At 38.2% G+C, this 27,287-nt stretch overlaps 1 protein-coding gene across 7 annotated transcripts in view; it reads left to right on the plus strand.

The window, feature by feature from the left end:
- The first annotated feature begins 297 nt into the window (after positions 1-297).
- Positions 298-27,287, plus strand: part of Ppp3cc (protein phosphatase 3 catalytic subunit gamma) — a 65,669-nt gene continuing 38,679 nt past the window's right edge. For 3 of the 7 annotated variants that reach the window (XM_074055155.1, XM_074055153.1, XM_074055152.1), the window contains exons 1-5: positions 298-635; positions 15,401-15,598; positions 15,861-15,985; positions 22,285-22,359; positions 24,602-24,713. In XM_074055155.1, the coding sequence (XP_073911256.1) occupies positions 584-635; positions 15,401-15,598; positions 15,861-15,985; positions 22,285-22,359; positions 24,602-24,713 (562 nt within the window). In that variant the 5' untranslated portion in view covers positions 298-583. Of the gene's footprint in view, positions 636-657; positions 822-3,718; positions 6,160-6,922; positions 8,228-15,400; positions 15,599-15,860; positions 15,986-22,284; positions 22,360-24,601; positions 24,714-27,287 lie in introns of those variants that run through there. The other 4 variants (XM_074055158.1, XM_074055156.1, XM_074055157.1 and 1 more) reach the window with 4 other exon arrangements.

Raw genomic sequence — 27,287 nt, forward strand, 5'->3', positions numbered from 1 at the left:
AGGGGCTCTGCGAGGGGCCGCAGCCTCAGAGCGGGCGAGGTCGCCAGCGAGGTCGCAAGATGGCCGCTACCTGGCGGTCCTTCCCAGGGCGCTGGCTTTAGGGACTACGGGCCGGGACAGGGGCGGGCAGGTGAAGAAGCCCGCTCTGTAGAGAGCGGCTGAGAAAGGAGAACCGACTGCGGGCAGCAGGAACCAGGAGCTGCAGGCTGGAAGGACGCGCGTCGGGGGCGGCAGCGCGCGTGCGCGGAGGGCGGCGGCGCGCGGGCCGCCGGGAAGTTGTGCGCGCGACGCGGGGCCGCGCACCCGCGCGCGCCCGGGCCCCGAGCTGTTGCGGTCGCCCTGGTTGCCTCCCTCGGCCGCTCTCAACGCGGCGGTCCCTGCCGAGCCGCGGGCGCCTGCCGCCTGTCGGTGGAATTGGGGGCCGGTCCTTCTGGTGTGGTCCGTCCTAGCAGCTGGGACCCGGCACGGCGCTGACGGCCCCGTGGAGCTGAGACCGCTGGGAGAGAAGGCGGCGGCGGCGGCGGCTGCGACGCCGAGGCTCACGTCCGGCGGGCTCTGGAGCCAAGAGGAGGCCGGGAGGACCATGTCCAAAAACGCCAATCAACAACTCTCCACTACCGAGCGTGTCGTCAAAGGTGCCAGGCGGGCTGGGCCCTTCTCCGAGATCCGTGGGAAATGGCTCTCGCCGGGTGACCGCTCGGGGCCGGGAGACAAGGGATGGAGGGAACGGCGGGAGGCTGGGCATCCGGGCTGCTCCCCGCCCAGGGCAGGACCTGGAGGAGTGCGGTCACCGCCAGGGGAGCAGCCAGCCAGGTTGAAAGGTACCTCCCGTCGTGCTGACTTCCAGGCCGAGTGGGGACATGTCCCCGCAGCTTCAGAGGGCCAGCATCCTCTGTTGTTTCTTTTTTTAGCAACGTGTCCTTTATCCTAGTCTCCTATCTGGGGAAAAAGCCCTCTGGGATAGTGTGGGCAGGGAGTTTACTTTACCTTACTTTAATCAGATCTTCACAACCCACCCCTAACCCTTCTTTAGGATATGTACTGTGTACTTTTTGGTTCTCTTTCTCTAGATCATCGCCAGTCACTGCTGTTACCGAAGGAAACTTAGATGACATAAATATAAATTCTTTTAAAGGTGTTTTAAGGGGACTTACAGACTTCTTGACATGTCGTTCTTTTATTTTCCCTTTAACTATAGAGACTTGGAAAACAATGTTCTCTGATTCAGGTGTCCTCTAGTATTAGTTGTTTTTTTTGTTTTTTGGTTTTTTTTGCGGTACTTGGGTTTGAACTCAGTGCCTCACACAGACTCCCTATGACTTGAGCCACTCTGCTAGCCCTTTTTTGTGTTGAATACTTTTGAGATTGGGTCTCGAACCTCCATCCTCTTGATCTCTGCCTCCCGAGTAGGTAGAATTAACAGACGTGAGCCACTGGCCCCTGTTGTTATAAAAACAATATATAAAGTGCTTCTTTGTAAATCTTGTAGGGTTTTATGTCATAGTTGTTTCTGCCTGTAAACTAATAAGATCTGTCAAATATAACCAGTAATTCATGTCCTTCTTTTGTCCAGCCTTTGTGTGTGTGTGTGCGTGCGCATGTGTGTATGTGTGTGCGCGCGCCTGTGTGTGCGTGTGTGTGTGTGTGTGTGTGTAGAACAGGAGAGTTTATTGAGAAAGAAGAGTAGCAAAGAGTAGAGCTCCGAAGAGCTGGGAGGGTTTCCAAGAGAGGAAGCCCTTCCCCCTCTTCCTCCCCCTGTCCCCCCAGTGTTAATAATTGGTTTGAAAGCACTATTTCATAAGAAGAAAATAGACCAGTTGTGTTAGTGATGCTGATGAAGTGGTTAGCGAGCGTTACAGTGGGGAGAACTATTGAAATACTTTTTTTTTTTTTTTTCATTTTGGTATTGTGAGGAGAAAGGAAACGAAGATTGGTGACAATAATACTTTTTTTTTTTTTTTTTTTTTTTCTTGGCAGCTGTGGGGTTTGAACTTAAGGCTTCACACTTCCTAGGCAGGCACTCTATCACTTGAGCCACTCCTCCAGTGACAATAATACATACTTTAAAGGGGAAAGCCTATTCTGTGTTTTGGGAGGGAGAACAGTACCATGACTGCTGGTTATTTGCACTGCACAATCTTAGTAAATATTAGAGTATTTTTTGAGATTTAGCTACTCAGAGTTTGTGTGGTATCATTAAGGATTTAACTCAATGTTCATATACCTGACACATCTCTTTAACAGCTAAATTATTTTGACCACTTTAATGTAAGTCTTGTAACCCATAAGAAGGAGATAATCCTCTTTTAAGACTCAGAATATACTATACATAAACTTGTTTGATGAATCAAGGTCAACATTATATATTAACATCTGTTCTGTGCCATTAATATGGCCGGTAAGTTCTGATGTGTAAAGGTGTCATCAGTTTCCTCCTATGCTAAAATCACTGTTCATCTATACTATTTTAGAGTTTTGTCTCTTTATCTTTTCAGTTCTGTTCTCTGTCAAAATAATCCCTTACTGCCTTCTTATCTGCTGCTCTCTCTAAACTGAAGTAGGCGGGGAACCCAGATAAACCAGAACTGTGTGTCAAGTCAGGATAAACAAGATCTGAGTGGAGCTTAGTGGTAGCCCTCAGATCTTCAAGAATCTCAAAATCTGATCACCATTATACAATGTAATTCCCACCATAATGTATAAAGGGCATTTAGAAATGGGCCTTTAGATCCTTAAATACAGAAAGTAAAATAAAATGTAGGCGCGGCTTACTGCTAGGTATGCTCACAGCTAACTGAACACCACCACCCTTATAGTATGCTTGCTACAAATTTGTTATTTGGCAAAATTACAAATTATTGCATGTTGTGTACTTTTAAGACTACTCTTGCTTTTTTTTTTTTTTTTTTTGTGGTGCTGGGGTATGAACTCAGGGTTTTGTGAGCCACCAGTGTCTGGTGAGACTACTTTTAAATAAATAAATAAAACATATAATTTCAGGTCCTTACAGTGTGTGGATTTGTCTCACATATAAAAACTTTAGCAATGACCTCAGCAACATTGACTTCTCAGTGACTTAATGTTGCTTTTTTTCTGGGTTTTCCAGAGTTTGAAATAGTGAAGTTTCTTTCAAGAAAATCAGATGTGGCTGAGCACTGGTGGCTCACATTGGTAATCCTAGCTACTTGGGAGACCCTCAAGTGAATCTGGCCAAGTAGCTCAAAACCCCATCTCCAAAATACCCAGAGCAAAATGGACTGGAGGTCTGGTTCAAGCAGTAGAGCACCGCTCAGAAGTCCTAAGTTCAAAACTCATTCCCACCAAAAAAAGAAAATCAGGTGTGATTCTGTAAGTTAAGACCCATTGTATTGGACACTAACACCCGATCTGATGCTGTCTTGTCTGACCAGAGTTGTTTGCATTTATTCACAGCTCCAAAGCTTCCATAGAAGTGATACCACACCCCAGCTATTTTTGGTTCTGTTATTTCCTGTTAACTTTAAAGTCTGCTTAATTGTTTGAGCAAATCTTGGAGAAGAGTGGGTGGGTGGGCGTGATTTGTATGTTAGGTTTCCTTTAAATGCAGCTTTCTGAAGCTGAAGGAGAATTAGTCTGGCAGTCAGAAAAACTAGGCTTTACTTCTGCTTCTACACTTATTTGTGGCCTTGCCCCCCCCTTTTTTTCTTTTTAACCTTGCATTTTTATGGAAACTTGTTTGGTTAATAATGTCATCTATAATAATAATTTTTATGACCCTATCAAGCCTGGGTCATACAAATGACATGACATGGAAAGGTTAACATAAGGTAGCATTATAAAGCATGATCATAGTTTGATAATAGATCTATCTCTTACTACACGAGTGGCTAGTAGACAAAATTAGAAAGTATATGAAATTATAAGTTCTACAATATAAATATTATCTTGGTAGAATTCTATTGTTTGTTTCTTCTTTACTTCTTTTTTGGGCAGTACTAGGATTTGAACTCAGGGCCTCATGAGTGTTAGGCAGGCACTCTACCACTTGAACCACTCTGCCAGTCCTTTTTTGTGTTGGGTATTTTTGAGATAGGGTCTCACAAACTATTTGTCCAAGCTGGCCTCAATCCAGATACTTCCAATTTCAGCCTCCCAACTGCTAGGATTACAGGCCTGAGCCACTGAGGCCCAGGTTTTTTTCTTTTTCTTTAAACAGGGTCTTGCTGTGTAGCCTAGGCTGAGCTGGAACTCAGTGATTCTCCTGCACTCAACCTCCTGAGAGCTGGGATTGCAAATGTGTGCCTCTATGCCTAGCCACTATGTAGTATTCTTGCTGAAAGTGTTTAACCTGGATTTAGTTATGATAGACAATCAGACAGATTCACTTTGTGGAACTTTCTACTAAGCAGTTGGCCTGAACTCTTCGAAAATGTCTAAGTGATAAAAAAAAAAGAAGGCAAGGGAACTATTCTAGATAAAAGAGTGGTAGTCTAGACCAGTGTCAAGCCTGGATTGGGAAAAAAAAAGCTGCCAAGGACATTTTGGGGACGCTTGGAAAAATTAGAATGTGGGGTACATTTTAGATAATATTATATCGTGGTAAATGTCTTGGGTGTAGTGATGGTGCTATGGTTATATTAGAGAATGACCTTATTGCTAAAACGATACCTGATAAAGTATGTTGAAATGTCATTATGTCTGCGGTTGGCTTTCAGATGGTTCAAGTGGAAAAAAAGTATTTGTAGAGAAAGAAAGGAAAAGTGGCAAAATGTTCACTATGGTAGATCTAGGTAAAGAGCACATGCACATATTTATTTTACTATTTCACTTTCACATTTTTATAGATTTCAAATTTTGTTTGTTTTGTGTTTTTGGAGGCAGGGTCTCATTAAGTAGCTCAGGCTGACCTTGAACTAACTTCCTCCTTCCTAAGTGCTGCTCATTTATTTATTTATTTATTTATTGTAGTACTGGGGTTTGGGCTCAAGGCTTCACACTTGCTAGGCTAATTGAGCCATACTGCCAGCCCTTATTGAAGAGATTGAAGTGAAAAAAAAGTCCAGGCCCATGGCTTACTCCTGTAATCCTAGCTACTGCAGAAGCAGAGATCAGGAGGATTGTTGTGTGAAGCCAGCCACGGCACATAGGTCAAGAGACCTTATCTTAAAAATACTCAACAGAAAAAAGGGCTGGTGGAGTGGTTCCAGTGTCTGCCTAGCAAACATGAAGGCCTGAGTTCAAGCCCTAGTGGCAGGAAAACAAAAAACCCAGTCATTCAGGAGGCAGAGATCAGGAGGATCTTGGTTAAAAGTCAGCCAGGGCAAATAGTTCTCGAGACCCTGTCTTGAAAATACTGAACACACAAAAAAATGGCTTTTTTACTCAAATAGTAAAGTGGTAGAGCCCCTGTGTAGAAGCGCAAAGCCCTGAGTTCAAACCCTAGTACCACCCACCCCTCCAAAAAAAGGGATAGTTGGAAATATTAAAAGCAATAATGAGTAAAGGAGAAAGGGTTTTCTAGGTGGATTTCCCATCCCTATTACCATACCACTTGGTATTTCGTCACTGGCTCAAATGACAAGCCTGAGAATTACACTGCCCATCTCGTCCCTCCAGATTAAGTGCTCTGGACTTCGGGTTTCTGCAAAACATATTTCATTCTTTTCTTTCACCTCTTGATTGTACTTTTGTAGCAGCCTCTTGCTAAGGCTGTTTCATGTAGTCTATGTGCTGCTATCAGAATCTGTGACTACTATAAAGGGCCATTCTTTTGGTTGAAGTCTTTCATGAGCACTTCCTGTCTGGGAGATGATTTCTTAGTTATGAAGGTCTATTCTGCACATTAGACCTCTAACTTTGTGCTCTACTTCTTCCTCCACATTTCATACCCCATCTCCAACCTATTTTCCCTCTGTCAGTAGGTCTCTGGGATGTTTTATATATGTGAATGGGCTGTTTGTATTTCTCACATGTAGAATCTGGTCCCACCACTTGCCTAACCCCTATTTATCTTTCAGGATTTAGCCAAGAGGACTTCTGAGAAGCTTTCTTTCCTCTGCAAGGCAGGCTGTAGTGTCTTACCTCAGCTTGCCTATTTGTAGAAGAAAGATAATAAAACCTAGCTTACAGGGTAATTGTAAAAATTCAAAAGACTATCCAAAGTGCAGTGTCAGGTACTTGGTAAATTCTTCATTCATGTTAGCTACTGTTGCAATCACACACCACCACCACCATCATTGATATGCATTGCTTCCTGTGAGCTCCCATAACCAATCTCATTGTTGTACATTTGAGAATGTTTTGTGCTGAGAGGGTACTGTAGCTCTGTAGTAGAGTACTTGTCCTTGCATGTTTGAAGCCCTGGGTTCACTTTCCAGCACACAAAAAAGATTGTTTTCATGTCCTTTATTCACCCTAAACCACTCTCTTGAGGTCAAGAATTATGTGTCCCTAATGCTGATTACAATGGCTTGCACATAAATAGGTGCTTAGTAAATATTTAAGTGCAAGCATTAGAAGCTTATTTATGGAAGACAGATCACAGGTTCTGCTAATTACTAGTTATGTGATGTTTGTTATTTATTTTCCTTGCCACAGAATTAAACGATTACATTTTACATTGTATATGAAGTATTTAGCATAGTGTCATAGTGGGTGCTTAATAAATGTTAGCTATTGTTTTTTCAGTTAGTCTTGTGCTTGGGAGTATAACTCAGTGGTAGAGTGCGTGCCTGGGATGCTCTAGACTCTGGGTTTTATTCCTGTCCTCTAAGCCCCCATCTTGAATCTTTGTAAGATTTGATAGCAAATCTGTTTTACTTAAACTGGCATATGTGGAATGAAGATTTAAGAGTAATATGCATTCTAAGGTTTTTTTTTTTTTTTTTTTTTGGAGGTACTGGGGTTTGAACTGAGGGCTTCATACTTGCTAGGCAGGTGCTCTACCACTTGAGGCTCTCCGCCAGCCCTTAAGAGTAATTCATTACGTATTTTCCAAACTCAGTCTTAGTTTTTGAAAGGATTTAAATGTAAAATACTTAAAGAGAAAAATGGTAAAAATTTCCTTCTTGTGCCAAGTGCCAGTGACTCACACCTATAATCCTAGCTACTTGGGAGGCTGAGACTGGGAGGACCATGGTTTGAGACCAGCCTGGATAAATAATTTGTGAGCCCTCCATCTCTAAAATAACCAGAGTAAAATGGACTGGAGGCATGGCTCAAGCAGTAGAGCACTTGCTTTGTAAGCTTGAAGCCCTGAATTCAAACCCCAGTCCCATACACACACACACACAAATCCTTTTTTGTAGTATAGATAGAATTTTGGAAATCATATATTGATAAACAGATATTTGATGAGTTCCTACTACATGCATCCTGTTTCTGGTTATAGTTAGAAGCTTAAATACTGCTTGAAATGTACTCACACATAGAATAGTCTCCCAAAAATGTAACATAAAATTAGAACTATGGAGTTGCCTATGACTAATACCACTGGAAAAGCGATGGTTAATTATAGACTACATCTGGTGTGAAATGTTTGTTCCTACAGTCTATAAATTAATAATCCTTTAAAATTTAAACTTTGACTATGATCAGTAGCCTAAAGAGACAAGTCCTAATTTGTCTCTTTTCTGTGTGAAAGCCTAGGTATTTTTATTCTCGTGGTCTAAGGTTTTTTGGAAATTTAAAGTAAGGTACCATAGGTTTTTTTCTTATTTTTTGGTGGTACTGGGGTTTGAACTCAGGACTTCTAATGCTCTACCACTTGAGCCACGCCTTCACCTCAGGGTTGTTTTTATGAATGACTGGATTAATAAAAGTGGAAATCCATGAAAGCAAGATGGTTATTTTTGATTATTGTGTACTGTTTTATTAAAGCATATGATGTCATTATAGAAGTTATTGTTTCTGTGATATGGAAGTTCCTCAAAAAAGTAGTAATAGACTGTGCTTCAATAATCCCATTGCTGGATATATGTATCTGCAAAGAAATCAGTATGTTAAAGGGGTACTTGCCCTTCCTTCATTGCAGGGTTATCCACAATAGCCAAGTTATGGACTCAGCCTAAGTGTGCATGAAGAAAAAATATATATACAATAGTTGATTCAGCCTTGAAAAGGGGGCACATCCTATTATTTGTGACAAAATGAATCTGAAGGACAAAACATTAAGTGAAATAAGTCAGGCACAGAAAGACACACTGCATGATCTTGCTTACATGTGGAATTCAGTACTAAGAAACAGAGAGTAAGTAAACTAATGGTTACCAGAGGCTGGGTGGGTGGGCGGGGAGGGAGGGAATGAGGAGTTATTAATCAGAGGGTTCAAAATTTTGATGTTTGGATAGATAGGAGGAATGATTTTGAGATCTGTAGCACAGCACAATGTATGTAATCAATAATATCTAATTCAGAATAAGAGTAAATTTCAAATGTCTCACCATAAAAAAGATAGATGAATACATTAATTAGTTTAATTTAGTCATTCTACATTGTGTTCATGTGTCAAACATTACATACTCCATAAATGTATATAAATATGATCTGTCAATCAAAATTTTGTTTACTTTTCGTGCTGGAGATCTAACCAAGAGCCTTGTGAATCTTAGGCAAGCACCCTACGATTGAGCTACATCCCCTGCCCTTGGTGTTTTTGAGAGAAGGTCTCACTGTAGCTCAGGACGGCCTACAACTCATGATCCTCCTGTCTCCACCTCCTAAGTGCTGGGCTTACTGGCCATAATTTTTTTAAAAAGTTCTCTAAACCGATAAAAACCCTAATCTGAACAAAACAAACCCATCTAGTTCCCTGTGCAGCTCAACATGCTAGATAGCTTAATTTTAAAAACATCATAGCATAAAGTATCTCTTTATGCCTTGTAGGAAAAAAAGTTACTGTTTCTGTTGACTGTCATTGATGGTTATTACTTACTAGTTACAGAAGGGCTACTTCTTAGCTATACTTTAAAAGTGACTTCTGAGCTGGGCATGGGCTCATGTGGCCTCTACCTAGAGAGACCCTATCTCAAAAAATCAAAGGTTGCTGGATGCTGGTGGATCACTCCTATAATCCTGCTACTTAGGAGGCAGGAGGATAGAGTTTGGAAGCCACCCTGGAGAAATTGTTCGAGAGACCCTATCTCAAAAAGTACAAAACACAAAAAGGGCTAGCAGAGTGACTCAAGTGGTAGAGTGCCTGCCTAGCAAGCATAAAGTCCAGAGTTCAAACCCTAGTATCACCAAGAAGAAGAAGAAAAAGCTCTGTCATATCATTGAAATAAAATTACTTATTCTAATAAATTATGAAACAATCTGATTACACACACAATGGCTCATGCCTGTCATCCCAGCTACTTGGGAGATGGAGATCAGGAAGATCACAATTTGAAGCTAGCCTAGATAGAATGTTAGTGAGGCCTCCATCTCAACAAAACAGGCTAGGCATGGTGGTACATAATCCCAACTATGCAGGGTACGTAGGTAGGAGGGTCAAAAAGCAGGAAACCCTATCTGAAAAACAACCTAAAGCAAAAAGGGCTGAAGGTGTGGCTCAAGTAGTAGAGCACCTGCCTTGCAAGTATGTGGCCTTGTGTTCAAATCCCAGTACTTAAAACAAATTGAGCTACTAAAATAACCTGAAAGGAACATATGTGAACATATATAAATAATATTTAATATAACCTCATGGCCAGTAAATGGATGGTACGTGATTAGAAAGCAAGGTGAGTAGATTAGGAAAGGTGTGTGTAAAAGGAGGGCAGGCTTGTTGGCTTCAACTAGAAATGAAAGATTTATGGACACAGCTATTTAGATAAATCCTGCTGTCCCATGAGGGTAAGACCATACAGTAATCTAAAAATAGTAGTTTATAGGCCAATAACTTTTCATTATCTCTGCTACTTCAGGATTAAAGTGATCTTCACCAATGTGGCCTTCTCTCATTTGTGCAGATCTGATCAGATTTTAACTTAATTTACCCTAAAATATATACTATACTGTAGATGTATATCGTAGCAGTATACTGAGCTGGCTCTGATGGTGAAAGGTGTTTCTTCAGTGTACTTTGGTTTATAAACTTAGTTTTGTTTTTTTTTAAGTGTAAAGCAGGAGAGTTTATTGAGATAGAAAAGTGTAAGGTGGGAGAGTAGAGCCCCTAGAGATGGGGGTGTCCCAAGTGAGGGTGCCCCCTAGAAACTTAGTTCTCAAATTTTATGTGATTTTTATTTGGATAATTATGGATTCTCAGATGTTATAATGAATGTACAGTCCTCCAAGCCCCTCCCCCAAGCCTCTCTTTGTCACAGTGTCAACCTCACACACAACTATGGTACTATACTGAAGCCAAGAAATTGACTGGCATAATGCAGTGTTTTTTCCAGTTTCAGCAGTTGCATACACTTTGTGTGTGTGTGTGTGTGTGTGTGTGTGTGTGTGTGTGTGTGTAGCTCTGTGCAGTGCACACAGGTTACATATGTAACCTTGCCTAACTACCAGCACAAAGAAGATACTCAACAGTGGGCTGGGAGTGTAGCTCAGTGATGGAAGACTTGCATAGTATGGGCGAGGGGGCAGGGGGTAGGTCAATCCTCACACTGCAAAAAAGTAAAAATGAAAAATAGCAACTATACTCAACAGTACTATCAACACAAGACTTCTCTTACATTATTTCACCTTTATAGCCACACTAATCCTCTTTCTTCACCAGAAACTCAATTTTTTAGTTTGGCTATTATTTTGAATCTTGTGGAAATCTGGTTTGATTAGGGTTTTGCTTCTGAGTTGGAAGCATTGTAAATTTTATTAAAATCCAGATAATCTATCAATAACTGATATAGGAAAATCTAGATTTCCAAGCACTAACAGCCTTGTAGCATAAGTAGGCTTAGAATGATGACTCTCAACTCTGGTTATCAACTGGAATCACCTGTGAAGTTCATAAAAATAATGAGGAAAAACATGGGCACGTGGGCCTCATTCCAGACAAGATTTGAAAGCTATGCTTAGTATAAAAATGCACATTGCAAAGGTATACACTGTATGGTACCATTTATGTTTTAAGAAATGGCATTTATGTAGAAAATCAGAATGCACATTTGCAACAAAATTATGTGCACACAGAAAGGAGGAAGAGGAATAGAGAGTATCTTCAACTGTATCTGTAACATTTTAGTTCTTAAAAAAGCATTTGAAATGGATATGGGAAATTTAAATACTTAAAATCTACCCATGTATGTATACTACTTTATGTAAAGTTATATTTTTTGAAATATTTCATTTAAAATATACGTATTTACAGTTGTATTCCCCACATTACCCACAGCGTGAGCATGTTGTGAGTACCAGATAAATATTTAATTAGAATATAGTTACTCTCCTAGAATTCTTTTCCTAGCATTTTTGACTTTTACTCAAAGGCTACTTCTAGCTCTTTGTCTGCTGAAGATTCCAGAACTTCACTTTAAACAAATATCACTATTACACAGGATCCTAGGAAGACTACCTAAAGAATGTTTTGTTTTTCAGTTAACAATGTACAGTTTTTCATCCTTTAAAAAGATGAGACTAGGTGACTGGACTAGAATTGTAAATCTTCCCAGCTGGTGTTGAGGTGAAGCTGGAGCCCGAGGAGTTTGGACTGTACAGTCTTTTCCTAGCTCTTTTTAGGAAAGAGGAAGGTGGTGGTAACTCTGGTCTGTGGATTTCTTCATACTTGGATAAATTATAAATCCAATTAAGAACATTAGAAACTTTGGTCTTTAAGTAAATGATACAAAAATAAAATGATTTGTTATAAAGCTTGTGGTATTATATGTTTCACATATTGAAGTTGAACAGAAAGATAAATTTAGCAATTTATTATTTTTATCTCTGTCCTCTTAAAATAGAGCTTTATATTTCTTACTGTTCCTTAGTGCAATCCAGGCATGACATGTGTTATAAATAAATTTGTTACCAACAATCCTGAATGGTTTTATGAGCCTGTGAAGAATTAGAGTAGATTCAGTATTACTAATAACAGCTGCTCTATAGTGTGTATGTGTTTAAGAAACAGAATTATGGGTAGTTTATCCAGAATTGTATATAATCATTTTTTGCTACAACATTATATCTTGGATTTGAGTTATTTGTTATGTGTTATGCCACTGTAGTTTGGACTTAAACTTCAGTGATCTCTCAGGGAGAGATTACTTTCATTCTTGCCCATGTCATATTGCTCTGATTTATGTATTAAGAAAAAGTATTAGAGATTATCGATGCTGTACTCGGAGATTATCTGATGCTGTACTCGGACGGATCATACCATCCCAAGTTCACATGTCAACCCCTAAGGTGATGGAATTAGGAGGTGGAATCTTCGGAATGTGATGTTTTTATAACATAAAAGAAAGTAGAGGAAAGGGCTGGTGGAGTGGCTCAAGTGGTAGAGTGCCTGTCGTGCAAGCGTGAGGCCCTGAATTCAATTTCCAGTATGCCAAAAATAAAGGAAAGAAATTAGAAGAAAAATGTAAAATATTGTGTCTTTGGGCTAGACAAAATTTCCTTAGGTCACAAGAACCATGAACTGTAACTACTGATAGTTAAATTTCACCAAAGTAAAGTTGTGTTTCAAAATGAAAATGAGGGGTAGGACTGTAGTTCATGGTAGAGCACTTGTCTGGTATACATATGGTGATGGGTTTGATCCACAACACTGAAAAACGAAACAAAACAAAAAAAAAAACAGAAGGGGCTGGGCACCAGGGGCTCACACCTGTAATCCTAGCTACTCAGGAGGCAGAGATTAGGAGGATTGAGGTTCAAAGCCAGCTGGGGCAAATAGTTAAATAGTTAGAGAGACTCTGTCTCAAAAAATCCTTCACAAACATAGGACTGGTGGAGTGGCTCAAGGAGAAGGCCCTGAGTTCAAAGCCACAGTACCGCAAAAAAAAAAAAAAAACAAGGAAAGGAAGGAATGAGAATAATGGGAAGGGGAAGGGAAAGGAAAGCTGTAGATTGGAAGAAAAATTTTTTTTGTTTTATTATTCATATGTGCATACAAGGCTTGGGTCATTTCTCCCCCCTGCCCCCACCCCCTCCCTTACCACCCACTCCGCCCCCTCCCTCTCCCCCCCCTCAATACCCAGCAGAAACTATTTTGCCCTTATTTCTAATTTTGTTGTAGAGAGAGTATAAGCAATAATAGGAAGGAACAAGGGTTTTTGCTGGTTGAGATAAGGATAGCTATACAGGGCATTGACTCACATTGATTTCCTGTGCGTGGGTGTTACCTTCTAGGTTAATTCTTTTTGATCTAACCTTTTCTCTAGTACCTGTTCCCCTTTTCCTATTGGCCTCAGTTGCTTTAAGGTATCTGCTTTAGCTTCTCTGTGTTAAGGGCAACAAATGCTAGCTAATTTTTTAGGTGTCTTACCTATCCTCACCCCTCCCTTGTGTGCTCTCGCTTTTATCATGTGCTCATAGTCCAATCCCCTTGTTGTGTTTGCCCTTGATCTAATGTCCACATATGAGGGAGAACATACGATTTTTGGTCTTTTGGGCCAGGCTAACCTCCCTCAGAATGATGTTCTCCAATTCCATCCATTTACCAGCGAATGATAACATTTCATTCTTCTTCATGGCTGCATAAAATTCCATTGTGTATAGATACCACATTTTCTTAATCCATTTGTTGGTGGTGGGGCATCTTGGCTGTTTCCATAACTTGGCTATTGTGAAAAGTGCCGCAATAAACATGGGTGTGCAGGTGCCTCTGGAGTAACCTGTGTCACAGTCTTTTGGGTATATCCCCAAGAGTGGTATTGCTGGATCAAATGGTAGATCAATGTTTAGTGTTTTAAGTAGCCTCCAAATTTTTTTCCAGAGTGGTTGTACTAGTTTACATTCCCACCAACAGTGTATGAGGGTTCTTTGGAAGAAAATATTTTCACTAATATATTTTACAAAAGGCTTGTATGCAGAATGTGTAAGGAATATATAATTAAGTAGACAATTGGCAGAATTAAAAGTAGGCAAAAGTTTTAAATGGACAAGTCACAAGATATACAAAAGAAAAACAAAACAACAAAAAAGGTAAAGATGTACAAAAGACTGATAGCTATAAGAAGATAGTCAACATAATTAGCTATTGAAGGAATGAAAATTAAAAGCACAATGAGATACCCACTAGAATGACTGATATTAAAAACACAGGTACAGGCTGGTTAGAGATTGGGAGGACTGAGATTTGAAATCAGTCTGGGCAAAAATGTTCACTAGCCCCTGTTTCAACATGCAGATGTGGCCTCTGATCCCAGCTCCATGGGAGGCTATAGGTAGGAGGATTGAAGTCTGAAGCTGGTCCAAGCAAAAATGTGATACCCTACCTAAAAAAATAACTAAAGCAAAAAAGGGCTGGAAGTGTCGCTCAAGTGGTAGAACCTTTGCCTAGCAAGTGCAAAGCCCTGACTCCAGTACCACCAAAAAGAAAGAGGACTGGTGGTTCTCCTTTTTAAATGATTGTTTATAGGCTGTGGCTGTTAGATCTCAGGGAATCCAAAGTAGCCTAGGTTATAAAGTAGACAAATGAGGAGACAATAGTTATTTTTAAAATGTCAAAAATTTTTTCTGTTGAAGTTGCTAATTTATTGTATTATCTCTAAAGTTTGTAGTAAGTGCAAACTGAAAGTAGTTAACATTTCCATATTAGAAAACATAAGTAGACTTCCCATATCTGTCCTTCTCACATTTATACCACTGCTATAGTAAATTGTCCTTAGACATAGCTCATTCTGTTAGTAGTGGTCTCATCAGTAATAAAATGTAGTAAGCATTTGTCTTTTAAAAATAAAGTATACATTCATAATTGTGCTGATCAGAAACTAAAGTCAGATTTCTGAAATATGATTTCATTAGCTCAGTTCTATGGAAGAAATAAATGCCCATTTAGTGTTGATAACATTTGTTCCTTTATTTTATTTTAATACTTTACTTTTCACCTCTTTCACAGATGGAAAGATAAAGACATTAGTATCATCTGATCCCTTGTCTCACTTTTAGCTTGTACCCTGAATCAGCTTCAAGTCTTTCATATTTGCATAAAAAACATCATAATTTATATATACATATTTTTAAATGACTTTGACTTTAACTTTGATAACTGTGACTTTTTTTTTTTTTTGTGGTACTGGGGATTGAACTCAGGGCCTTATGCATGCGAGGCAAATACTAAACCACTGAGCTATATCCCCAGGCCCCTGTGACCTTTTAAAATTGAAATTGATCATTTATGATACACAGTATCTTAGAAATTTTTCCCACATAATGTTGTGAATATCAAATATGTGATGTTTTATTTGATTTAATTTGTCACATAAAAGGTGTTCTTAATTGTTAACATATATAAGTAATATAAGTATATTAAATTATTTTTTTCTCTTCCTAGATGTCCCTTTTCCTCCAACTCATCGGCTTACTTTGAAGGAAGTATTTGAGAATGGAAAACCTAAAATGGATGTTTTGAAAAACCATTTGGTAAAGGAAGGACGAGTGGAAGAGGAAGTAGCCTTAAAAATAATCAATGATGGGACTGCCATCCTGAAAGAAGAGAACAATATGTTAGAAGTGGAAGCTCCAATCACAGGTAGGAAAAATGTAAAGTGGCTTAGATTTGAGATAATGCTGAGAAATGATTACAAATAACCAGCTAAAATGTGGTGTGACAATTTTTCTAGGTTTTTTGTTCTTTGAAGAAATGCAGTAGTAAATATCTAATATTTCCAGTAGAACTGTTTTGTATCAATAGATTATATAATAGTCCAGTCAAGCTGTGATCTCTGTCAGTGTAATGCCTTTTTTCTTTTAAGAAATAATTTTTACCTTATGTCTTGTCTTTTTCTGCCTAGTGTGTGGTGATGTTCATGGACAATTCTTTGACCTGATGAAGTTGTTTGAAGTTGGAGGATCACCTAATAACACAAGATACCTCTTTCTGGGTGACTATGTGGACAGAGGCTATTTCAGTATAGAGGTAAAAATTAACCTAGGTGTATTGGACCTATCATATTGTCTTTTAAAGAAAAATCCTTTTAAAAGAGATTTACTTATTTGCCAATGGTAAATAAGCAGGCACTTAGCTTATTATAGAAATAACTTCTGGTACTACTGCATATAGAAAGCACTTAATAGATGTTTATTGAAGGGGAAAAGTTGAATTGCAGTTAAATTAGTGAAAACTCACAATTTGTCTTTACGTATTTCGAGAGTTGAATGATAGAAACATGGTTATGATTAAAAACAAATACATGCTTTACTACGTAGAAGAAAATATTTTAGATCCTAGTAGAAGGACTTGCGTGCTATAGAATGGCAGCACATTCAGGTTTAATCCTATTGATTCCACTCCACATGCTTCACAGATAAAAGGTGGAATAACTTTCGAAATAATATGGGTGATGAAATTTTTAATGTGTCCCAGAATAAGCAGGAGATGAGAAATTGAGCCTGCTTGCTATAGCATTTATTTTTCTGTCTTTAATCTTGCTTGTTCTTTACAGTGTGATACTCATTGTACTAAGTGTGGTTCTGGTGGTAAAAGGTTTCTTCTTCATGCACCATCTGTCTCATCTAATGCTCAAAGAAGCATCAGTTGTGCTGAAGCTCCAGGAAAAATACATAACAAAATAAATAGATATTACTCCTTAGATAGGAAGTCTAGATTCATGAATCAGAAACGTTTAATTTTATCTTCCACTGTCTAAAATTCATTTAGTGTCAAATGTGAGGACAAAAGTTAACAGTGGAAACTAAGAAAGTAAACCCATTTTCCTTACTGTACTTTGTCCTGCTGCTCAGTAAATATCTATGGTCTGGGGTGGGGGTAGGTGAAGTTCATACTTGTAACCTGTGTAATTGAACAACTTCCTGACTGCTATTCACATAGTTTCCATAGACAGTGTCAGAAACGTGGAAGTTTGAAAGGCACACTATAAATTTATATCATCGTGTATTTCTTAGCATGAGGAGGTCTCAGAGGCTGAAGAGAAGATTATAAAACCTATTGAATTTTATTTATTTATTTATTTTCAAGTTTTTGAGACAGGGTCTTGCCATGTAGTCTAGGCTAGCCTTGAACTCTCAATCCTCCTGTCTCAGCCCTCCCGAGTGCTAGGATTACAGTTATATGCTATTATGTCCAGCTTGCTTATATAATTTTGAAATAGTTTTTAAATAGGTTTTTGTTTTTTGGTGCTGTGGACCAAATTTAGGGCCTTGAACATGCCAAGCATGCATTCTACCACTGAGCTACATCCCTAGCCTCTTGTTTTTGTCTGTGTGAGACAGAGTCTGTCTATGTTCCTCAGACTGGTCTTGAACTCAAGTGATCCTCCTGTTTCAGCTTCTCAAATAGCTGGGGCTGTAGGTTTGTGCCACCATGCTTGGCTCCGGTCCCTAGTTTTCAAATAGTTTAAATTTACTAATGAATTCAATAAAGCACATTGTGGATTTTAAAATCCACAATGATTTTTGCATACCATATCCAAAATATCTTATTATACTTTTTGTTTTGTTTTATTTTATTTTTTTTTCTGAGGAAAGGTCTTACTATCTAGCCCAGGCTGGCCTCAAACTTGCTCTGTAGCCCAGCCTGGCCTCAAACTCATGATTCTCCTACATCAGCTTCCTGAGTCCTGGGATTACAGGGGTGTACCACCATGTCTGACCAGTGATATGTATTTTTTCCCTCCTTATTCTTGAATGCCAACTTTATAGCAGGATATGAGAATAAAATAAAGAAGATTGGGACCGAGGATGTAGCTTGTAACTTAGTGGTAGAATGCTTTCCTAGCATACATGAGTTCCTGGGTTCCATTCCTAGCACTGAAAAAGAAAAAAAAAAAATTGAGATTTATGTTCTTTGAAGGAGCTGACCATCTAATAGAAAAGATAGCCTTATGAATTTTTTTTTTCTTTTGCAATGCTGGGGATTAAGCCCAGAACCTTTTATGTGCTAGGCAAGCACTCAACCACTGAGTTACATACCCAGCAAAAAGGTACCCTTAGAACTGGAGGTTTGGCTCAAGCAGTAGAACAGTGTACTTTGCAAGCTGGAAGCCCTGAGTTCAAACCCCAGTCCACCAAAAAAAAAAAAAAAAAAAAAAAAGGTACCTTCATAAATAGGTCTTTCAGTATAATATGAAAAGTGCTTATTGAATTAATAGCAGTGTTCTTCAAATTAAGACCTGGTACAGTCTTCTGACACATAATTGACACTCAATATTTGTTAAATGAATGTTATATTTGCCTTTAGTCTATTATTTTATACTTATTAACTCCAAGAATTTTTCTAGAATAATAAGAGGTAATTGAATTGAAACTTTAAGGTTTTTATTTATTTATTTTTTGGCAGTACTGTGGTTTCAACTCGGAGCCTCACACTTGCTAAGCAGGTGCTCTACCACTTGAGCCATTCCATCAGCCCTATTTAGTGTTGGGTATTTTGACATAGGGTCGCATGAACTATTTGCCCAGGATGGCTTCAAACTGCGATCCTCCCAATCCTAGCCTCCTGAGAAGCTAGGATTATAGGCATGAGCCGCTGGTACCTGAGGTTCAAAACTGGCTGGAGCAAATATGCTCTGGAGACTCTATCTTGAAAATACCCAACACAAAGAAGGGCTGGCAGAGTGGATCAAGCCCTACTTGAAAGTCACTAAATTTTATAAACTACTAAGGTTATAAATATCTGTAGGATAGAGCTTAATCCAACATGATACATGCACGTGAAAAATTGTGTTGTTTTTTTCTTTTACCAATGTCCTTTTGATAACCAGCAATGTGGTATTTTAGTCAAATACATGAAATACGGTAATAAAACCCCTAACTTTTTTGTTATAAATGGTTCTTATATGAACTATTCATATTCATAATTAGGAGTTCATATTCATAATTAGGAGATAACAAATCTAAGAAAACAAAAATTTTCTATAAATCAGAGAGAATCACTGTTAACATTTCATTTATTTATTTATTCATTTGAGACAGGATCTTGCTGTGTAGCCCAGGCTGGTCTTGAACATTCAGTCTACTTGCCTCAGCTTCCTGAGTACTGGAATTATAGGTGTGCAGCATCACATCTGATCTTACTTTTATTTATTTATTTATTTGTGGCATTGGGCCCTGCATATGCTAGGCATTTGCTTTTACCAATGAGCTATACTCCACTTCTAATATTTTTTTGCAGTCTTTTTTCTTTTTTTACAGGATTTTATTTCACTTATTTTCTCTTAGCATAATTAATACTTTATCTTGAAGCCTAGGTGAGAAAATCAAAGCATAATATTTTTTCCATGCACAGAGCAAGCAGTGATCTTTTCTGAAGCTCTGTGGGCTTTGATTAGTATACCAGAGACTGATCTAAATGTCACTGACAAAACAGAATAGGAAAGTTTCACTTTTTTTCAGCCTTTTTATGTTCCTTCTTCATTTGTAGCTATTTTAAAGGACTTCCTTCATGGTAGAGGTGGTAAATTTTTGTTTCCTTTAATTGATTGTATAAGAAAAGGCAGGGTTAAAAGGAACTTTTTTGGCATAGGATATGTATATATTGTCCTAAATGTACAGGAGCCACTAAAGACAACATTTTATTAAATGACCAGGTGACGCACAGTTGTTGACACACAGAAATGCACCTTGCTAAAGACTGATAATTCTGTTCACAGAGAAGTAAAGTATTGAGGGTCTGAACAGATCTCATAATTATGACCTTGCATTTGAATTACATAAGGCAATTGTGTAACTGCATCCTTATCTATAAAATAAGGAAATAAACTTGAGATTAGAGTCTGAGATGTAGACCAACCAAATGAATTGCCTTGTACTTCTAGCTCTAGAATTGTGAGAAAATAAGTTCCTGTTGTTTAAGCCATTTAATGTGTAATACTTTGTTATGGAACTCTTAACAAACTAATACTGTGTTATACAACAAAAGGAAAGTATGAAGGTAAATGAAAGGTGAGCATAAAAGAGAAAATGATTAGATTTACACCCAAAGATGAGACTTAGGCCAGGTGCTGGTGGCTCAGGCCTATAATCCTAGCTATGGGAGGCAGAGATCAGGAGGATTGAGGTTCAAAACTGGCTGGAGCAAATATGCTCTGGAGACTCTATCTTGAAAATACCCAACACAAAGAAGGGCTGGCAGAGTGGATCAAGTGGTAGAACACCTGCCTAGCAAGTGTGAGGCCCTGAGTTCAAGCCCTAGTACCACCAAAAAAAACAAAAAAGAGATTTAGAATTTAGTACATTAGAAGAAACAAGTGCATGTGTCAAAGCCATGTATAAAACATTGAAACAGAACATGGCACTGCTGTACACTAGAGGCACAAACACTGTGAACTTGGTGGAATAGATCGGAGGCTCAGTGACAGCAATGCACCTGTTGATGAAAATGAAACATCCTGAGGTAAAAGAGAGAAGAGTAGCAAAATACTGCATTGCAGCAACTGAAGGATATACGATTTGGTTCCAAAGTACCAGCAGCTCTCCATAGATCCGATCATACTAAAGAGTATCACAACTACTGCCACCAAAAAGTCAGCACAGGCCAAAGAGGCATTGAGGAAATTGGCCAGAGAGTGCAGCTGCTTGAAATAGTCAAGAGGTTTCAAACACAGCCACCCCAGCCCTAAAGCTAAACACTGTACAGAATCACCTGGGACCCAGGTGAGGAAGGAATTTTAATAAGAGATCCATTTACATCTTTTAGCAGAGCTGTAAAACAGGTTGGGAAGAGTTGCTGGTCATGATTCTGCTGTTCGATACTTGATGTATTTCTGCCCTTCCTTGTAGTAAGGAATAATAATTCTGAGTTCTGCAAAAAAAAAAAAAAACCCTTCCTATCTGGGCTGAGAAGTGGCTCAAGCAGTAGAGTTCCTGCCTCACAAGCACAAAGCCCTAAGTTCAAATCCCACTACTGCCAAAAAACCTCTTCTTATCTATACAATTGATTTTAAATATTGCCTAAGCTTATTTACTTTTCCCACTTTTAATAATAAAAAAGTAAAGTAAAAAACTGGGAAAAAAAAGATGAAGACATGCCATGAAAATTGTAATCAAAAGAAGGTATAGTGGCTATCAGAGAGTCAGGCATTAAAACAAATAATACTGACAGGAACAAAGAGATATTTCAAAATTAGAAAAGGATAGTCCATCAAGGGGTCATAGTCCTAATTGTGTATGTACCAAAAAACAGGATTTCAAAATTTATGAGGCCAAACTGGTAGACCTGAAAGGAGAAATAGACAAATCCATAACTGTATTTGAAGATTTTAACAACTGGTATGTGACAGAAAATATAGAAAATCAATAAAGGTATAAAATACTTGAATTAAAAAACCAACCAACTTAACCTTTTATGTGCCTCTTTTTTTGAGCACTTTTTGATTTTTCTGGTATCACAAGATGCTCAGGTTCATCTTGCTTTTTTTCCTTTTCCATTCTTATTAACGTCTCCACAGAATCCTTGTTCTTGTTATTGAAGGATAGTATTTATAATTATAACCAGGATCTGAAGATGCACTGGGGAGGCAAAGGCAAGAGATCATAAGTTGGAGGCCAGTCTGGGCTTTATAGCAAGCCCATGTCTCAAAACAACAATCTGGAAAAAAAGGGAGGGAGGGAGGAAGGAGAAGGAAAAGGAAAAAAAAACTGAACAAAACAACAAAAACCCAAGATCTGAGTACTTGGAATGCACATGGCCACTTTCACAAAGAGGGGCTGGCCTTAGGCCCTGTCAGTAGAAAGTTAGGAAATATATGTATGTGGACCAAATCCTGCATATACTCATATTTCTATTTCTTTCTTTCTTTTTTTGGTGGTGGTACTGGAGTTTTGAACTCCGGGTCTCAAGCTTAGTAGGCAGGCACTCTACCACTTGAGCCACAACCCTAGCCTACCTATTTCTATGTGTTTCTGTGGATAGCTTAAAAAACGAGTTCATGTGTACACCTCTGACACCAGTCCAACCTCACAAGGTTCATCTGGCTTCACCCCTTTCTTGGCGCTTGTCATACATAAAATATTCACTGGCATGTACAATCCTTGTGTACCCATAAAATAGGCACATAGTAACTAACTCATAGCCATGTTAAAACAGATTTGCTAGCTATAGTATTTGTGTACATTTGTTTATTCTTATGGTATGCAGAGAGAATGTTATTTTCCAAAGTTACTTGGGATAGTTCCTTTTTACCCTTGTCCTTCTCTGCATTGTTTTGTTATTTATTTGTTACTGTTTATATTCCCTTCTGGATTTCTTTCACATTCTAGAAAAGTAAATTATTTTGCAGAGGGACAGCATATGAAACATTACTGTGGCTCCCCAGGCCAAAGCTACCAAAACAGGTATAAAGTATTTTGGGAAGTGTTGCTCCCTCCTCTTCCCTACTAACCTGTTCTCCCCCCTTTCCTCTTTGCCTCCTGTAGGTAGTCAATCTCTGTAGTTCTGTTGTTAAATCTTCCTGTATTTATTAAATACAAAGTAAATAAAGTATTCCCTTACTTACCATATAAAGGGTAGAGTTCTATATTCTTTTTTTTCCTTTGCTTATTTGATCTAACAGTATATCCTGGGAATCACTTACAGCTTCATACTGCTCCATCATAACTTACTCAACCCCTCTTCTGTGTGTGTTCATTTCAGTTGTTCCCCATATTTTGCTGTTACAAACAATGCTACAGCTTGTACATATATGTTTTTATGTTGTTGTAAATACACGGATCACAGAAATGGGTCAAAGGCTAAGTGAATATGTAGTTTTGTCAGTTTTGCCAAAGTGGTTTTTTACTATGCAGATTTTTAAGTTTTTGTGTAGTCGAATGTATCTGTCTTCTTTTATTGCCTTCAATCTATCTTTAATTGGATTTCTAGTCATTAAAGTTATTTTTCCTGCACTCATGTTTTCTTCTAGAATTTGTATAGTTTCTTTTTTATATTTGGACCACTTGTTCATTTGTCATGTATTGTGTTTTGTGTGACATGTGAATCTAATTTTATCTTTTTTGAAATGGCAACTAGTCCCAGAGCCTGTATTAAAAAGCCTTTCATTACCCCAGTGATTTGAGTTGCCACTTTTATTGTACACAGGTTTTTATCTGTACTTGGATTTATTTCTGGACAATTATATACCTCTGGCATACTTATCTGAACAGTGCATGTGCCAGGACATTGTTTGATTATAGAAGTCTGTAGTATGTTTGAGGGCTGGTCCCATATCAAGTTTCTCTCTTTCAGTGTTTTCCTGACTATTCTTACATGTCCATTTTTCCATATAAATTTTAGTTTCAACTTGTGTAACTCCATAAAATAGATTGTAGGTGTTTTTATTAGATTCCTGTAACTTATTAAATTAGAGGAATGTAATTTTTTTTTGTCATTGTTCCAGTACTGGGAATCAAACCTAGGGCTTTGCACATGGATAGACAAGTGCACTGCCACTGAGCCACATCCCCAGTCTAAGAACGACAATCTTTCATTGTTGAGTCATTTTGTCTAAAAATACAAGATGTATTTCCATAAGTTCATGACTGCTTTTGTGTCTGTCAGAAAAGTTTTAAATTTTTCCTTGCATAGATTTTGTATAATTCTTTTATTATTTGAGTTAATTTTATCATTGAGTTTTCTGCTTTTTTTCAGGTAAACTATAATGTCATTTGCACATAATATCTTAATTTTTTTCTTTACACATTCTTAAGTCTCTAATTGATTTCTTTTTATTCTTTTTTGTCGGACTAGGGTTTGAACTCAGGGCTTTACGCTTGCAAAGCAGGCACTCTACTGCCTGAGCCACACTTCCAGTCCATTTTTGCTCTGCTTATTTTTGGAGATGGGGGTCTTGTGAACTATTTGCCTAGATTTACTTCAAACCACAATCTTCCCAATCTCAGCTTCCCAAGAAGTTATGATTATAGTGTGAGCCACTGGTACCTGGCTTCTAATTGATTTCTTTTGTCTAATTCATTGACTAATGCCTCTAATAAAATGTCAGATAGCAGCAGAGAGCCGATTTCATCTGTGCTTTTCTTCTGATTTTACTGGAAATGCCTCTAGTGTTTTTCCATTATAAAATAACTGTATAGCCAGGCATTGGTGGCTCACATCTGTAATCCTGGCTAGTTGGGAGGCTGGGATCAGGGGGTTCGAGGTTTGAGGCCAGCCAGTTCAATAGTTCGCAAGACCCCATCTCCAAAATAACCAGAGCAAAATGTACTGGAGTTGTGGCTCAAGCGGCAGAGTGCCTGCTTTACAAGTGTGAAGCCCTGAGTTGAAAGTCCATCCCACAAAAAGAGCAAAAAACCCCCCAAAAAAACCTGTATATGTAAGCTTTAGGACTAAGAAATATATTTGTCAGAGAGTTGCAGATATTTAGAAAGAGCATGGAACCAAAAGGAGATATTTCTATGATGGGTACCCTCTATATTCTTGTCATATTCTAGTGCAATAAGTGTATCACATGCAATAGCTAGGTTTTATTTTTCAATTTGGGAATAACAGTGAGACATACCATTATAGCAAGTCACTTGGGTTTATATAGATTGTCTTTATCATGGTCACAAAGAAAAATTTATCCTTGAATTTGTCTTATAGTGTGTGCTGTATTTATGGAGTTTAAAGATTAATCATCCCAAGACATTGTTTCTGCTTCGAGGAAATCATGAATGCAGGCATCTTACAGAATATTTCACCTTCAAACAGGAGTGTAAGTATAACTACTTCTCCAGAACCTATGTAGCTATTCTGTAGTCTGTCCCTTTTTTCTTTCTTTTTTTCCCCTCTTGAGACAGGGTCTTAATTTATAGCCCAGGCTGACCTACAACTGTGTAGCTCAGGTTGGCGTTGAACTCACGATTTCTCTGCCTTTCCTTCCTGATTACAGGCCTGTGTCACCATACTCTTGTCTCCTGGTAGCTCTTGACTAGGGAGTGCTCTCAGCTTCTACAGACTGCTTGCAGGTCCTTGACCTGCAAGGATAATCTCTCTTTTGCTATAGAATGGAATATACTCCTGAGAGACAGTTTGCATCTGCTTAAAGGGGCATGAATTAAACAAAGTACAGATCATTACATGTCATTTTAGAATTCTGCCTACCACAGAGATATAAGGACCAAAAGATAATTTGTTGAATACTTAAGGATATTCATTGCAATGTTAATTATAACAAACAAGAAAATATAATTTAAATGTCAATAAGGAGCATTGAAATGTATTCATAATACATTTCAAAAATGGAACACTATGCAGCGCTTTATAGACTAAGGGAGATCTATATGTACTGATGTGAAGAGATGCTCAGACAGATGGTTAGATAGCGGAGTCGTTGCAGATCACGCATACCAAGTACAGAAGTGTATTGCCTCTGGGGAGTTTTGTTGGGAAGACTTCAACTTTCCATTTTATATTCTGTCTGTCTCTGTCTGCTTCTCTCTTTCTCTCCCCCTTTCCCTCACCCCTACCTCCAGGGTTTTACTATGTAGCCCAGGCTGGCCTAGAGCTTTCAGTTCTCCTGAGTACAGAGGTCACAGGTCATATGGCACTACCATGCCCAGCCTGTTTTTTTTCTGAGAAGAGTCTCTGTTGCCAGGCTGGCCTTTAACTCCTAGTCTTAAGCTATCCTCAGCCCTCCAAGTAGCTGGGACTATGGGTGCACATCAGCTCACATGACTTAAGGTTCAGTTCTTTTAAACTTGACATTTCACCTAGTTTTTCCTGTGTTTTGTTTATTTGTCCTTCTGTGGTTTTTTTTGGTGCTGGAGAATGAACTCAGAGTTATTTCTTTGACAGGAATAATTAGTTCAAACTATTTTTAGAAGATAGAACAATAGGTTCAGGAAATATTTTAAGTATCTCATTTTGCCCAGAATTTTTTATCTCAGGTTTTTGCTTTCCATATACTTCAGTTATAGTTTTAACCCAGTTGTTTTGTTGCTCGTGTATACAAGATACTCTGTTTCATTGTAGTGCTGCATCTGAAATGTAAATAAATCTTGGGGTGGGGAAGAATCACACAATTTCAAATAAATTCAAATAAATATTATTTCAAATAAATAAATAAAATTTAAAATTTTATTATCTTATAAAGAAAGAGTACCTGCATTTTGCGTATGTGTTTTTACTGATAAGCTGATCTCTCATAAAGGGCCACAGTGGTTTTTAGAATCAATACTTTGTAATTACTACTAAGTGAGGCTCAGTTCCAGATTGTGCAGCTACAATCTTGTTTTATGTTTTTAAGGAGCATGGAGGCTTTTCTTATATTATTTCTTAAATTGCTTTATACTGTGGAGATTTTAATTTTTTTATTATTTCCTTTTTTTCTCAAACCCAGAAATAATTTGACAACAGAGAAAAGTGTGATGGTTAATTTTTGACATATTGTTTGTCTTTTCAAAAATATTTCTTTGTTGTTACTTACTTTGGAAGCAAGAATCCTAGTGTTCATATGACTCCATCTCAAAATACTGGGTCCAGGTTTCTAACAGATACTCATTTCTTGTTTGCATGAGCCATTTTTTGATGGCTTACTGACAAAATACAGAAACTTAAAATTTTGCTAATGAAAAAAGAATTGTTTGACAAGTTGATTTAAAAAATATGTTGTTTGTTGTTTATTGCAATACTAGAGTGGCAAAAGATTGGTCTTCTTAGATTGTGGCATATCCATAAAGTACTAGGAGGATTTCTTTCTCTTTTTGCTCTCTCTCTTTTTAAAAAATTAAGCTTTTGTGGGGAAGGCAAAATTTTACCTTTACCTTCAAGATTTTTCAGCCAGTCCTGAGAATTAAATTGACATAAGACAGATCAGTAGAGAAAAGCATACAAATTTGATATATTTTGCAGGACATGAGAGCCCTCATTAAAATTGAACATTTACATGTATACTGAATTAGACAAAGAGTAATAAGTTGTGAAAGATAACTAAATTATATGGGGATGCTTGAAGGTAAGAGGTTTTTTAAAAATTATTTAAAAATATTTTGTGCTGCTGGAGATTGCATATGCTAAGCAGTACTCTTATCACTGAGCTGTATCTCCCAGCCTCGTAAGAGTTATTTTAATGTGGTCTATACAGAATTCTCTGGGCCTCAACCTCCCATCCTTGGTGATAATAACATTATTTTTCCTTCTGCTACAGGGAGGGCATCTTTCTTCTTTTTTTTGGCAGTATTGAGGCTCGAACTCAGGGCCTCACACTTGCTAGCCTTGCTAGGCAGGCACTCTACCACTTGAACCACTCAGCTGGTCCTGTTTTTTGTATTGGGTTTTTCAAGACAGT

The sequence above is a fragment of the Castor canadensis genome, chromosome 14 (genome assembly GCF_047511655.1).
Source record: "Castor canadensis chromosome 14, mCasCan1.hap1v2, whole genome shotgun sequence".
NCBI classification, from domain to species: Eukaryota; Metazoa; Chordata; class Mammalia; order Rodentia; family Castoridae; genus Castor; species Castor canadensis.